The 14,997-nt window shown below is 39.7% G+C and overlaps 1 protein-coding gene across 1 annotated transcript in view; it reads left to right on the top strand.

Annotated features, from left to right (window-relative positions):
• The first annotated feature begins 4,598 nt into the window (after positions 1 to 4,598).
• Positions 4,599 to 14,997, top strand: part of BUB1B (BUB1 mitotic checkpoint serine/threonine kinase B) — a 43,718-nt gene continuing 33,319 nt past the window's right edge. The window contains exons 1-4 of the mRNA XM_010989328.3: positions 4,599 to 4,840; positions 7,243 to 7,389; positions 11,544 to 11,603; positions 12,017 to 12,161. Of these exons, the coding sequence (XP_010987630.2) occupies positions 4,806 to 4,840; positions 7,243 to 7,389; positions 11,544 to 11,603; positions 12,017 to 12,161 (387 nt within the window). The 5' untranslated portion in view covers positions 4,599 to 4,805. The remainder of the gene's footprint in view (positions 4,841 to 7,242; positions 7,390 to 11,543; positions 11,604 to 12,016; positions 12,162 to 14,997) is intronic.

Genomic DNA, 14,997 nt, shown 5'->3' with positions numbered 1-14,997 from the left:
CTTCCAGTTGGCAGAAGCCAGGCTCTCAGATACCACAGCCTCCCCTGATGATATCACAGGGACCACAGTGGGCCAACATCCCTGCCTCTTTCCTTGGAATGCCCGCTGCCTTCTCTAGTGCCTTACAAAGGGGATGGATGGAAACTCAGAAGTAGGATGAGACTCATCCAGTTCTGTCTTTAACTGTTACGAGATGATGTTGTTCTAACTCGGCCTGTCTCTGGATTTCCTTCTCCCTCCTTTAGTTTGGGCGTCTGTGTTGGAAGAAAGACACTGAAACTTCCCAGAGGAATTGAAGACCTCTGAAGACCTCTGTGGAGAAGGGAAGCTTGTGTGGTTCTGACCTGGGTCACATGCCTGGGGTTCTCATCGCTGGCATGTTCAAGCCCAGGAGTGAGCCCGGGATTCTGAGATGTGAAGAGTTCCTCTAATGTTGCTCTAGAAGTGGCCCAAATTCAAGTTTCCCATTGGCTCTCAGTCTCAGAAGTGTTTCAAGCAAGGAAGAATGTTGACCAGTCAAGAGAGGACCCACACCTCCAAGCAAGGACCAAAAAAAGGACAGCCTTTAGGGAAGAAGGTAGAGGTGGAAACAGGCCAAACAGCTTATCACCTCACTTAATTCTCTGAATCACCTCCCATCTTGCCATGGCCAGCTTCTCACTGGGCCATCCAAACATTTCCATGCTTGGTTCCTTCATTCAGACAAATTAAGTGGTTTCCAATCATCTCCTCCTCTCCCAGCCTGGGGGCCCCTGACCTCTGGTCGTTTCTTGGAAAGCAAGGCATAGCCCAGATCTGCAGAACACATCCCAGAGCTGGGCCCCTTAGACTGTCAGAAGCAAACTTTCCATAGCCTGCACCGCGCCCCAGGAGGCGAAGTCTGAAGGAGCGAGCAAGAAGGCCTGCAGGGTGCAGAAGCAATGGAAGCCTGGACACATGCCCCCCACCCCCCGACACACCATCCTCCTGTCAGCTTTCCCGCACTGGTTGGCTTGGCCAAGACCAATCCTAACTGTTGTCCAGCTATCGTCATGAAAAGCCCATTGGCTCTTCCATAGGATCTCTGGGCCCAGGGTCATGTTTAGCACATGCAGTGCTTTGTGTGAATTAGAAAAAGGAGGCCCCATTGGGCGGATGAATTTTTTAAAGTGCTTCCTCCAAGTGTGAGTGAATGAAAGGGAGAAACTGGCCAGGCACTCATGGATTTAGCATAATTTGTACAACTATATATGCAGCCCTGAATCAGCCTCCCTTTCAAAGCCTCCTCCAGGTTGTCTGGGTGTTTTCCAGAGCTCCTGTGCTCACCAGCCAGTCCATTCCCCACAGTTACCACCCAATATCTGTTCTTCCTTCCCTACCCTAGTTCCCTGGTTGATGGCCTCTACCTCTGAGGCCACTGGAGCCAGCAGTGAGGGTGCTGATGTCCAGACCCAGGAGTGTCCTCTCAGAGCTCTCAGAATGGCCAGAACTTGAGATGCTGGAGCTGAACTGTGCCCTGGGCACCTGGGCATGAAGACAGGGCTTCTGGAGGCCTGCATCACATGGTACCAACTTCCATAGGTTCTGCCTACCAGCCCTCTCTCTACTAGGGCAGGAGTCCTTGGGGCTAGGCCAAGGAAGGGTCACTGTCCAAGATGGATATCAAGTGGCCCTCCCCATTCCAGTTCTCCCCAAGCCCATGGGCAGGACCCCTTGCTTCCACTATTCTTCCTCAAAAGCCAATAAAATTGCCTGCTGGGGGCCCCATCCATCAGTTTTTTGGACATATCTAACACATTGGAGTAAGTGGAGGCTCCTACTACACGTGACGCTGGGCTCCTCCCCTAGAAGGTGGCGCCCAGAAGCTGAAGTTTATTAAATATCAGAATTGGTTGACTCTCTTAATTTAGAGCTGAGGTTGGTGGCACCCAGAGCACTGGACTTGAAGGAGGAAGCTAGCAGCATTCAGATCTTACTCTGAACTTCCTTAACGGGTGACACTCATCACCACTTTACATCCTTGAGGTTGGCTCACCTCATGTGTGGTGAACACAACTGAACACAGTGATGAATATTTGAGAACTCTCTAGATTCTCCAGGTCCACCCAGGAGCACAAAACTCTGATCAAGCTAATTCCAGGACAAAACAGCCTAATTTTGTACTTCCAATAGTGACACAGTTTATTTAGCTCTACGTCTTATCTTGTTTCTTAATAGCCCTGCCATATGACTGCTTCTGTTCTCAGCTTGTGGTCCATTTTGACCTTTTGGTTCTTTCCTGCCAGATGTAGAAAAGTTGATAACTGGTGTCTCTTTTGTTTGGTATGTATATTTTTTGCATATATTAGTGTGGAAATTCTGGGTCAGGCGATTTCCAATGGTTTGAGAAGACCCATGAAAAGTAGGGTAGTTCTGTAGAAAAGCAAAAACATAGTCCAGAAAGAAGTTTCCATGGAACTGAAGAGAAAAACCCAGCTCCTGGGAGAGTCCCCAATACCCTGTCACAACAGCTACTGTGAGATGCAACCGGGCAGCAGCCAGTAGCCCCAGCCCTGGGGCTAATGCATCTTTTCACCCTTCACCTCCCTTCCTCCTGGTAACACAAGATGGTTTGGATTATTCTGCCTCCTTCTCATTGGGTCTTCTACCTCAAGACACATCATCACTGGTAAATACAAGACACAGCTGCTGCTCTGATTGGCTGATCTGTTGCTAAGGTAAAGGCCAGCCTGGTGATGCTGCTTTGCCAGATGTGGTCTCCTTCAGGCCCTGAACACACACACCCCCATTCAGTCTCTCTTGACCTTCCTCTCACCCCCAGATCATCCCTCTCCCCTCCTGTGGTTGCACAGTAAACAAGTAGTTCATCCAAGGGTTCCCTGGAGACCCAGAGGTTTTCTTCTTTGCAGTGTTTAGCCTGCTAAAGCAGGAATTTTGTATTAACCATGCAGGCAAAGCTGGGGGAAATCAGCCTTTGACAATCAAGAACACACACATCTCCATAAGAGCAAGCAAGAGATCATAGATTTTCTAACAACTAATCCCTCTAACAGCTACTGATGCAGACAGGTATGGTTTTGCATGTAAATGAGTGAGAATAAGAGGCTTGTTCGTCACAAGTGGCGACCAGTTGTCACAGTACCTGAAATTCCACCATTAAGATTTATTGAGTTATGAATTTTCTTCTCCTGGGGCCTACTGCTAAAATTAAGAATGCCCAAAATCTGTTCTGAAAGATGTATGAAAAGGTTTCTTTTTGGTCAAGTAAGTTTAGAGATGCCAACATATTTTAGCACCCCCTGTGGTAAGCAGAATAATGGCCCCCAAAGATGTCCATGTTCTAAACCACGGAAACTGTGAATATGTCACTTTATGTGGCAAAGGAAACTTGGCAGATATGATTAAAGTTCAGGACCTTGAGATAGAAATGTCATCTTGGATAATGTGGATGGGCCTGATATAATTACATGAGCCCTCCAAAGCAGAGAGATTTTCCTGACTGCAGTCAGGGAAGGGGATGCGATGACAGAAGCTGGGTCAGAGGGATGCTATGTTGCTGGCTTTGAAGATGGAGGGCCACAAGCTAAGGAATACCAGCCCCTGAATGTCTCTGAAAACTGGAAAAAAGGAAACAAATTATCCTGAAGGGCCTCCAGAAACATGGTCCTGCCAACACCTTGTTTAACACAGTAAGACTCAAGTGAAATTTCTGACCTACCAAATTGTAAGGTAATAAATTTGTGTTGTTTTAAGCTACTAAGTTTATGGTAGTTTGTTAGAGCAGCATTAGGAACGGAATACACCCCCTCCTTCAGAGATTCATGGTGTGCTTTAGTTATTAAGGGCTCTAGGAAGTCTTTCAGGACTCCTGTGTAGCTGGGCTTGTTCAAAAGACCCTGCTCCCCAGGCCACATCTGGAGCCCACTATAGTTACTTCCTCAGGAAATCAGAATTGGGACTAAGAGTCTAGGATCGGTTGAGGCTGGACTCCTGAAGCGGAAGAGGCAAAATCTTGCGAGCTGTGGCATAGCTGTTTTTCCTGCCCAGGACTATGCAGTGGAGAAAGGAAGGCAATATCGTCACCACATTAAAGACGAGGAAAATTGAAGGTCAGAGAGATTATGTGGCCTCCCTAAGGTTCCACATTTGGTACGATTTTTACAGAACTAGAATCCAGCTTTTCTCAATTCAAGCATTGGGCAGGAAGCAGCTGGGTCACAACCACCTAAGAACTCTGGACACGTGGGAGTGGGAGACTTGGGGCAGACAGCCAGGGGTGGTCATAGCTTGGCCAGCCACCCTGCCTGGAAAAGAGTCAAGCCAAATGCAAGCACTCAAAGATCTCTCATTATACTCATAACATCAGAGAAATCCTGGTACTTAAACTGTCCCTCGCTCGGCTCAAAAATTAGCTCCAGAGCCAGGACACAGAGAGCACCTGCAGAGAATTTACACCACGTAAGCCTGCGGCACCTGGATAGCCATAGTCCCCAGAAACTACGACTCCCATTACGCACCGCGACCGCGTGGACTAAACCCGGGATAAACTACAAGCCCCAGAATTCCTTGGGTGAGAGGCGCGAGCGCGGAGGGGCGGAGGGGCGTAGCACGTCGTCCGCGCGGGACCGTTAAATTTGAAACTTAGCGGCTGGGCATGAGGGCTTGAGGTGGGTGGTTTGTGAGGGAGTCAGGTGCGTGCTTTTGTCCGGGGGCATCCTCCAGTCGCTTCAGTACCCCGGAGAGCAGACTGTAGAAGGAGGACCAGGCGGTCTGAGGTCTTAGGGAAGGGCCTGCGGCTGAACGAGGGCCTGAGCCGGGAATGCAGGATGGCGGCGATGCAGAAGGAAAGGGGTGCTCCGAGGTAGGTACTGGAGAAGGGCGGCTGGGAGCTGGGCTTGCGAGCCCCGGGGGGTCCTGGCAGGTGACAGAGGCTCCGCTCGGAGCAGTCCAGGGGAGGACCGCCACGGTCGGGAGAAGAGCAGGCTCGGCCTGAGCCTCCTTCCTGCTGGAGTCGGACTCAAGGAATGGAGGTGAAGATGCAGGCCTAGCACGGACCTCAGTGGGGTGAGGGCGCAAGAGAATCCTGCTGCATCCAGCTTCAAAGCCAAGGAGGCTCTGGGACGCCACGGGACCAGAGGGCTTGGAATTTGTCCTGTTTGTATCTCAGTCCAGCCATTTGCTAGCTGTTTGACCTTGGATATATCTTAACAAGGAAAATACTGCTGTTAATGTTACCATGCCGGGTTCTGGGAGAATTCAAAGTGTTTGTAAAGTAACTGACTCCAAATAAGTGCTCATCAAATGGTAGATGCTATCATTATGCCAGTAGCATAGTTAGAAATCTAAAGAGCTCTTCTCTGCAGGCTTGCTGCTCTTCCTTACCTATGGATATATAAGCTCTTCGGGGTTAGAATTCTGTATCCGTTTTCATTATGGGGTATACAGTACTTAGATAAATGCCATTTCACGAGCTCTTTAATTCATGCAAGGAATATTTATTAACTACCTACCAAGTGCTAGATGCAGCAAATAAATAAAAGACACAAAAATCCCTACCCTTATGAAGCTTAAGTTCTGGGGTGGGATGAGGGTAGGGGCAACAGACAATAAACAAGATAAAAAAACTATAAGTTAGATGGTAATCGGTACTAAAATATAATAAAACATTAGGGAGGAGAGGGGGTGGGTGCAATTTTAGATAGTTTTGAATAGAGGGCCTCACTGAGGTGTCATTTGGGTCAAGACTTGGAGGAAACTCAAGAGCTAGTCATGCATATACCTAGGGGAAGTACAAAGGATAGAGGGTGAGAGTTGGGGGAGGAAGGTGCACTTAGCAAGTAGCTGAAGCAGAATGAACCAGAAAGTAAAAGGAAATGAAGTTTAAAAAGTGAGGATGCAGGCATTGTAAGGACTTGGCGTTTACTCTGTATTTCAAAGTTACTGGAAAGTTTTGAGCAGAGGAAAGACATGATCTGACATGGGTTTGAATGGGATTACTTTGGCTGCAGTGTTGAAAAGACTAAAGGTAGAAAAGGATGGAAGCAGGAAGACCAGTTTAGAGGTAATTGAAATAATCCAGGCAAGAGAAGATGGTGGCTTGAGCCAGGCTGGAAACAGTGGAGATAGTGGGAAGAGGTTGATTCTGAATATGCTTTGAAGGTAGAACCAACGGGACTTGCTGAGTGACTGAGGGGGTGTCAAGGTCGGCGTTCAGATTTTTGACTTGAGTAAGTGGAAAAATGAAATTGCCATTTATTTGAAATGAGGGAAGGAGCAGGTCTTTGAGGGGGCATGAGTAGGAGGCAAGGAGGGAGCAATTCCAGATCGATTTTTTTGGACATTTAACAGAGATAGTTTAATTGCTATTTTAAGAACAAGAGAAGAAATTCAGATGAACTCAAGAAATAATTATTCAGTGCTTACTAGTGTTAGATCTTATATTAGTCTATGAGGATACAAAAATAAATGACATGGCCCTTACATTTACAGGATTCACACAAAATAGTTGAAAAGATATGATAAATTGTTAATCACTTACAATTTACTTTCTTGAAGAGTTTTAAGCTCTCATCAAGAAGGCCACGCATACTTTCACTTTATTTTGAGGAGTAGTGCCTATCTGTCTATTTTAAACCCAGAGATAGTGTCTCTCAGCCAGAAGTAGGCTTCTCTTTGACCACTGCAGAGCTCTGAAGTTCAGAGTATATACCTTTTACATTGATTGCTTCCAAAAAACTTTTGGGAATTCCCCTCATAGGCTTGATAGAATTGGGGGAGCCATTTGTGACCAGTAAACTGTATTTTTGTCTGCTTCTGCTCTGGACTACCTATATATATGAACTTCAGTTTTAACTCATCAGTTGAAACATGGGGTGTTAGTCTGATAAACTAATTTTGCTACTTTTAAATTAAACTAAAATGTGCATTCAGTGGCAGGCATCGAATTGCTTTTCCTCTGCCTTGCCAAATTTATAATACTTTTTTCCCTTCTTTCCTTCCTGCCGTAAACTTTATTCTTACAGTACTGTCTGCAGTACCCTAGCTGTGTTCTCTTCTGTTAGGCAATACTACAGCCATTAACTTGGAAACCAGGTCACAGAGAAGCTCAGAAGCTTAGAAGTATAGTAACACTACTAATGTTTCAGCCCACTATGTGCAACCCAAAGATCATGAATAGTCACTTTTCTGAAAACATTTACAATAATCTAGTGATATAATAACTCAGAGTTGGCATGAGATTTACTTTTGTTTCTCTCTTCACAGTGAGGTCATGTCCTTGGAGGGAGATGAATGGGAGCTGAGTAAAGAAAATGTCCAACCTTTAAGGCAGGGGCGGATCATGTCATCACTTCAGGGAGCACTGGCACAGCAAGAATCTGCCTGTAACACTGCTCTTCAGCAGCAGAAACGGTGTGTAGAATGGTTGGGGCTCAACCTGTCTTCATTCATCCCCAACTGTGGTAGGTAATGTGGGTGTGGATCCACGCAGGATGGCATAAGGAAGACTATTCTTCAAAAGTTGGTAGTATGAGAATCTGTTTCCCTGCTGCTTTCTCATCACAGGACAGCTATCTAAAGATCTCAAGTGCAGTTAAGGACAAGAGCTATAGGATTTCATTTCACTATGGAGTAGCCAAACTCTTGTATCAATAGAAATACCTCTCATACAGGGAGAACTGATAGGTAAAGCAAGTATCATATTGCAATATTTCCCAAAACTATTATGTCATTCTGGATCCCTAAATTTGATAGTAATCAATTAACAAAATTGCTTCCTTAGATTCTGAGTACTGAGCTAGAGTGAATCTGCTATCTTTTAATGTACTTAATTATTAACTTTCTAGGAAGGTATTTTGAGAATGTGCCAAAAAGAAATAGTAGTCTTCAAAGAAAATGTAAACCTCAGAGGGAAACTGAATTTAACAAACTCAGGATAATGAAAAGCTGAAAAATACCACAGCATTATTCAAATGGACCTACGCAACTTGCTCTCCTTTGACGGAATTTGCTCTGCTTTGACAAACTTTTTTCAAAAAAGTAAACTAAAGTATTGGTTTCTACCTTCAATCTCTTGACCAAAAAAAATTCTCTTATAGGCAAATTATCATAATTTGGGGTTATAATGTAATGAACATCCTTGTTCATCTCATTGTATCTTTAAAAGCATTGTGTTTTATGGTTTTGTTTCACAGATGGTGGTGTTCTATTCTTAAATCTTGGTTCTGTGACATTGTAGTAGTTTTTCCACTTCACTAACTACTCTTCCTTTTTTCTAGTTGGCTTCCTACTGCATTTTACCCAAGTCTCTGTTCTCTGCGCTCTGTTCTCATTCCATATTCAAATTTTCCATGATTGTTTAACTACTATTTACATCTCTGACTTGCCTTTTAAATGTCTTTTTATCTACCTGTGACATATAATTACATAAATGTTTTACTAATATATTAAATACTGAATCTCTTGTCTAATACATGACCTGCCTTTTTCTACTCCATTTTGATTAATGGTACCAAAATTCATCTGAATGACCTTACTTCACTGCTCTGTCACTCTAATTTTATTTGGTCTATTAAAGTACTTAGTATGTATTTTATTTAGTTCATTAAAGTAATTATTACATATTAATTTACATACAGTGAAATGCCCAGAATTTAAGTGTATGTCTAATCAATTTTGACATGCATTTCAAGACACAGAACATTTTTATTACCTCAGAAAGTTCTCATGCCCCTTCCTAATTATTCTTCTTCCCCTCCTTCATGAAGCAACGTGATCAGATTTTCATCACCATAGGTTACTTTCGTTTATTCTAGAATTTTATATAAGTAGAATCATACGGTTCTTTCAGTATGTTTGTTTAGGCTTTTTCATGTTTCGTGTTATCAGTAGATTGTTCCTTTTTATTACCGAGTAGTGTTCCATTTGTTTATTCATTCATCAGTTGATGGACATTTAGATTCTTTCCAGTTATGTGCTTTATAAGTAAAGCTTCTATGGATATTCTTGTGTAAGGCTTTTTGTGAACATAGATTTTCATTTCTCTTAGAGTAGAAATGCTGGGTCATAGAATAAATGTATGTTTAAATTTTGAAGAAACTGCTGGTTTTCCAAAGAGGCTGTAACATTTTACACTCCTATCAGCAATATATGAGGGTCTATTTGCTCCAGATCCACTCCGGTATTTGGTGTGGTTAATCTTTCTCATTTCAGCTGTTCTGGTGGACATATAATAGTATCTCATTTTGGTTTTGCTTTCCATCTCCCATGTGAGCACTTTTTCACATGTTTATTGGCCTTTTATATCTGTTCTTTTGTGGTGTATTTGTTTAGCTATTTTGCCTAGTTTTAAAATTGGATTGCAGGAGTTCTGTATATAGTCTGTCTATCAGTCCCTTATCTATACGTGTTACAGATATTTTCTCCCAGTCCATGGCTATCTATTTTCTTCATGGTATTTTTTGACAAACAGAAGTTCTTAATTTTGATGAAGTTTAATCAATTAGTGTTTTTCTTTTAGTGCTTTTTGTGTCTTCTCTAGGAAATCTTTGCTTGCTGCAAAGGTGCAAAGATATTCTCCTGTAATTTCTTCTAGTAGCTTATTTTAGCTTTTATGTTTAGACCTGATTCATCTTAAATTTATCCTTGTATATGGTGTGAGGTTGGAGTAAAAGGTCTTCTGCAACCACCCCCAACCCCATATGAATGTCTAGTTGTTCTACCTCCTTTTTTTCCCTCTGTTTTATAAGGGGGTGGGGGGTGATTAGGTTTGTTTATTTATTTGTATTTGGAGGAGGTATTAGGGATTGAACCCAGGACCTTGGGCATACTAAGCATGCATTCTACCACTTGAGCTATACCCTCCCCTCTGCCTCCATTTGTTGAACAGGTTTTTTTTTCTTTCCCCATTGAATTGCTTTGGGGCTCTTGTCAAAATTCATTTGATTGTGTATGTATGGGTTATTTCTGGACTCTATTGTGTTCCATTGATCTAATTGTCTATCCTTTCACCAGTTATATATCGTCTTGGTTATGACTTGAAGTCAGGTAGAGTGAGTCTCCAACTTCTGTTGCTCTTTTTCAAAATTATTTTGGCTATTCTCGGTCCTTTGCCTTTCTAAATTTTAAAATCATCTTGACAGTTCTCGAAAAGAGACTGTTGGGATTTGGGTTGGATTGCATTGAATCCACAGATAAATTTGAAAGATCGCTGATTTTTATCAGTATGTGTTGGATTTTTTTGTCACAATTTCCGCAGATAATGTGCTTATCTCATACGGAAATCACCATATTAACTACATAATTATGGCCCCTTTTCTAATTTCTCCTATTCTTAAAATGTTACATGATTTATCTTTTTGAAATCTGTGCTTACATATTCGATATTTTCCAATTGAAGAACCACTAGTGGCTTGAAAAGGTGGACTCCAAATTCTTTAAATTTACATGTAAAGCATTCCCTTCTTACCTCTCCAGTATCTCATTTTATTCCCAATACTGACTTTATGTTATAGCTTGCTTTCCTTTGGATGAATTCTCACACTTTGACAACTTTATTCAGTACTGATTTCCCTCTCTCTTGGAAAACTCTCTTTTTCTTTCAAATCTTAAAGTTCCTTCAGAGTCCCACCTTCTAAGACTGCTTCTGTGATACTTCTTTTTGACTTCATAAAGCCTTTAATATCCATTCTTGGCGATTGTAATATACTGTGCAGTTCTGTATTATTAATTTTTCCTTTATGTACTGTCTTTCTTATTAGAGCATAAATTCCTTTGTGTCAGGGACTATTTTTATCCTGTATGTCAAACATAACCGCTTATACAGTTTTTATTGACTAAACACTTATCTAAATTGTGTTTTATTACCCAATACTTTTCCTCTATTCTAACTGGTCAATCTTAATGTAGTCTTAGCCTTCTGCCTTTCCCAGCTCTTCACGAAATCATATTTTACACTTTCTCTGAAGCATTCATTCACTTTATATATGATATAATTCTCCCCTGACTAATGTTACCCATGGAATTTTTCTTTAAGATTCTTATTACTATATATTTGTGTGTGTGTTTATTTAGTGTCTTCAGTACTCTCATACACATATAAAATAAAGCTATCATTTATTGAGTACTTACTATGTCTAAACACTTCACACTTAAGACTAGTGAACCTAATAAGATAGGTACTATTATTATCCCCATTTTACAGATGAGGAAACTGAAAACAAAGTTTAAATAGCTTTTCTAATGTCACTCAGCTAGTGATTAGTGGAGCTGCATTGGAACCTAGGGAATCTTGTTCCAGAGCTTTAAACTGCTGTGTAATACCGCTCTTCTATATATTGTCTTGAAATTTCTCCAATTTCTACATATTTTTTTCTTCCTGTTATGTTATCAGGCAGAATCCTGATTATTTCTGTTCTTTTACTTTTTGTTTAACAAACCTTCAAACTCCAGTGCAGTTATCTAGATTGATATTAAACACTTAATAAATGAATACAAATGAAGGTGACACTTGCTTATTTGGCTCTTACCACTATTGTTTATGCTAATATTTTCTGTTTAAATTTCAGGGCATTTGAATCTGAAATTCGATTTTATGCTGGAAATGACCCTCTGGATGTTTGGGATAGGTGGGTCTTTTTTATTTAACAAGGGCAATAGAAACTTACAGATGAGTTTTTTATGACCATGCTTCTCAAACTGGGGTATATGGAGCAGTGTTTTAGAGTAGAGGGTAGTGTTTTGGGGACACAGAAACAGAATAATCATAGTGTATCTTCCTGAGTTATTCAGGACTGAAGAAATGTAAAGTTTGTATTATGTGACTGTGAGCTCCACCCTTCCATCACCATTCATATTACTTCCCAGAGGTACATGTTAGCAATATTTGGAAAAGTTTGAGGGATACAGGCTTAGGGCATGTCACTAAGGACCTCTAAACATACTTTCAATATGTTAGATATTTCTGATTTAAAATATTTGCTCCAGAATGGGTCTTAGAGCAAGACATGCTAAACTTTAAAATTATTCTCTTCCCATTCAGGTATATTAACTGGACAGAGCAGAACTATCCTCAGGGGGGGAAGGAAAGTAATATGTCAACGTTATTAGAAAGAGCTGTAGAAGCACTACAAGGAGAAAAACGATATTATAATGATCCTCGATTTCTCAATCTCTGGCTTAAGCTGGTAAGTCTTTCTCAAGTGCCACCTGAATTTAAAATATTAAATCAAGAGTTTTTTCTCTAGAGGTTTTCTTGTACACCAAAAACTGGCAAAACCTCAGCCATTTGGTAGATACTATACATTTAATAAATACTCAATATTTGTTAAATTATTTCTACTTTAGAGGTGGATTTTACTATAAGGCTGTTTTTTTTAATCCCTTTAAAAGTGATCATAAGACTTGTATATCTCTCTGTGGGAGTGGTTTATTTATTGATTATAAACATCTTTGGGCCATGCAGCTATACTGAGGGACGATGTGTAGAAGCCAACACTTAGCAGTAGTACAGTTGTTTGGGGAAAAGCTTTTATAGGTGATTCTGGTATCCCTTTCTCCCCTTTTTGATTCATCACCATAAAAAAAATGATGTTTAATCTTCATCTCTTTGAGTTTCCTTCACCTAGTGTGTTACTACAATTAAAAATATTGATCTGACCACTTTATACCATCTTACTTGACATGTACTTCTGCTAAGAACACTTTTGAGGATTTTTAAACATCTTCATAAAAATGATGGCCAGGATTCCTCAGACATTAATTTCATTGCTTTTATTTTAAAAGAGATTAGAAAAAAGCAAGTGAAAAATATTTAGAATAGACTGTTAGATGATAGATATTGGATAAAATATATATAAAATAAATTTAAAAATAAAAAATTATTTTAAAATTGGTAATTAGGTCATTCTAAATAATAGAATATTTACGACAGCGATTGTAATTGATAAAGTAATACATTGGAAAGTATGAAGATTTCTGGCTAAAATATATCTCTTGAGGAGGACTTTTTTCAAATGTTATTTTTTCTTTTTTGTGTATATATTTTTATTGAAGTATGGTTGGTTTACAATGTTGTGTCAGTTTCTGATGTACAGCATAATGCTTCAGTCATACATGAATCAAATGTTATAAATTTTTAATGGATTTGGTGATCTTTACACATTTACTACCAGCTGAAATCCAAAGGATGTGAGGAAGATGAAGTTTTCTGCTTTCAAGTTGATTTAGAAAATACATGATGCAGATCCTAAGTAGTACATTTCAAAGCCCTGTATTGTGAATGTAAAGACACTTACAAGTCACCAAAAAGATTTCATGAATTAAATATTTTTAACTGACCAATAATTGGTTAATCATACAAATCTGATCTATGTCAATAAGGTGGTAAGAAACTAGTAGATTAGGTTTATGAAATGAAAATATAGTTTGATTTTCAGACAGCCCTTCGTCCTATGAGGAGGATTTATCTTAAATTTCAAATAGTTACTAATATAGGAATTTGGGTTGAATCCTGAAGGCTTGATTATCTTGATTTCTGTAGGATGTTCGACGTATCTTGGCATCCTTATGGACAAGTTGGAGAAATTACCTTAGGGATAGTAGTTACAGGAATTTATAACAAAGGGTGGCACACAAAGAATGCTAAATAGATTTGTTAGTATGGAGACTAAGATTCCTGGTGGTACACTAATGGATTTTGTTCTTCATTCTATCCTATATAATACTCTTATATATGATTTATTAAAAGGTTGATTTAGATAAACCTCTAATGTGACTTTTAATCCCAGGATTCTATGATTATATTTAATTGGAGCTATTAAAGTAACAATTAATTGGAATAATTTCTTTGTTCACTGTGTTAACCTGGTGCTGGTACTGAAGAGCAATGATTATTATAAAGTAAAAAGCATAGTCTAGGCCAGTACTACTGAAAGAATGGTCTTTAGACTCTTTAAGATAAGTACAAAAATTGAGAATAAGCATTTAGAAATTTTGTCAACAATTTCACATTACTACAACATCTAAGTGCATCATCATTTTTCTGGTAACTTCTATTATAGTTTTTAAAAATATCAGTCAACAATAGAATGGAAACTTTTAAACACACCCACACTCCCGAAACTGTTCCCTTCACCAGTGGTAATCTGAGAAGCACTGGTCTAGATAATCCTCAAGTTCGAATAATCAGCTTTAGACTGATCAGCAATAATCTGAACTTTGTACCTGGATAAAAAGATGCATATTAAATTATTTTGCTGTCTTTTTCTTAGGAGGAGTAACAGATGGGTTCCTCACACTGCTCCTTTCTTTTGCTTTGTGGAAAGATTCCTCCAGAGTTATTTATATAAGGGATAATAACAATCTAGCTAAGGAAAAATTTGTTCTTAGAAAATACCCAGTATTTTTAGTTGAAAGTGTAAAATTGTTTTAGTTTGGCTTTTTAAGGGTTACCAAAAAGATATGTTTAACTTTTGAATCTATTAATCTAACCATCTTGTCCTTTTATTTATATTATTTCTTAAGTGATCTCCTTCAGCACTCTGGAATAACCTGATCTGTATTGGTTGTCCCATGCTGCACCAGAACTATTCAGAAAGCTGTTAATGAAATGTAATCAATTTTAAGCTTTATTTATGTAGTAATTGATATCAAGGACTGGATCTTACACTGATAACACGTTCAGAATTATAACTGCTTGAAACAACATCATGTAAAGGAGAGCATTACTAATTTGGATAAGCAGAAAAACTCCATTTACTGAATTACTGCAAAATTAAACTATAAAATACTAGTTGCTTTTGTCAAAAATATAAATGAAGCATTTCATTTATTCAACCTTTTTCTACCAGAGCCTGGCTCGGGACTGGAATGTAATAGATAGCAATGTTTTCTGCCTTTGTGGGGCTTGCTTTATTGGGAAAGACAGATGGTAAGCAATTAATTGTAAATGTAACAAAAGAGAAAGAGGGAAAGCATTGAGTTGTATAGTAATATATACAAAGAGGACTTAACTGAGGCTAC

Source organism: Camelus dromedarius, chromosome 5 (genome assembly GCF_036321535.1).
Source record: "Camelus dromedarius isolate mCamDro1 chromosome 5, mCamDro1.pat, whole genome shotgun sequence".
NCBI classification, from domain to species: domain Eukaryota; kingdom Metazoa; phylum Chordata; class Mammalia; order Artiodactyla; family Camelidae; genus Camelus; species Camelus dromedarius.
The sequence above is the reverse complement of the archived record's forward strand: the minus strand, read 5'-3'. Positions and strand labels throughout refer to the sequence as shown.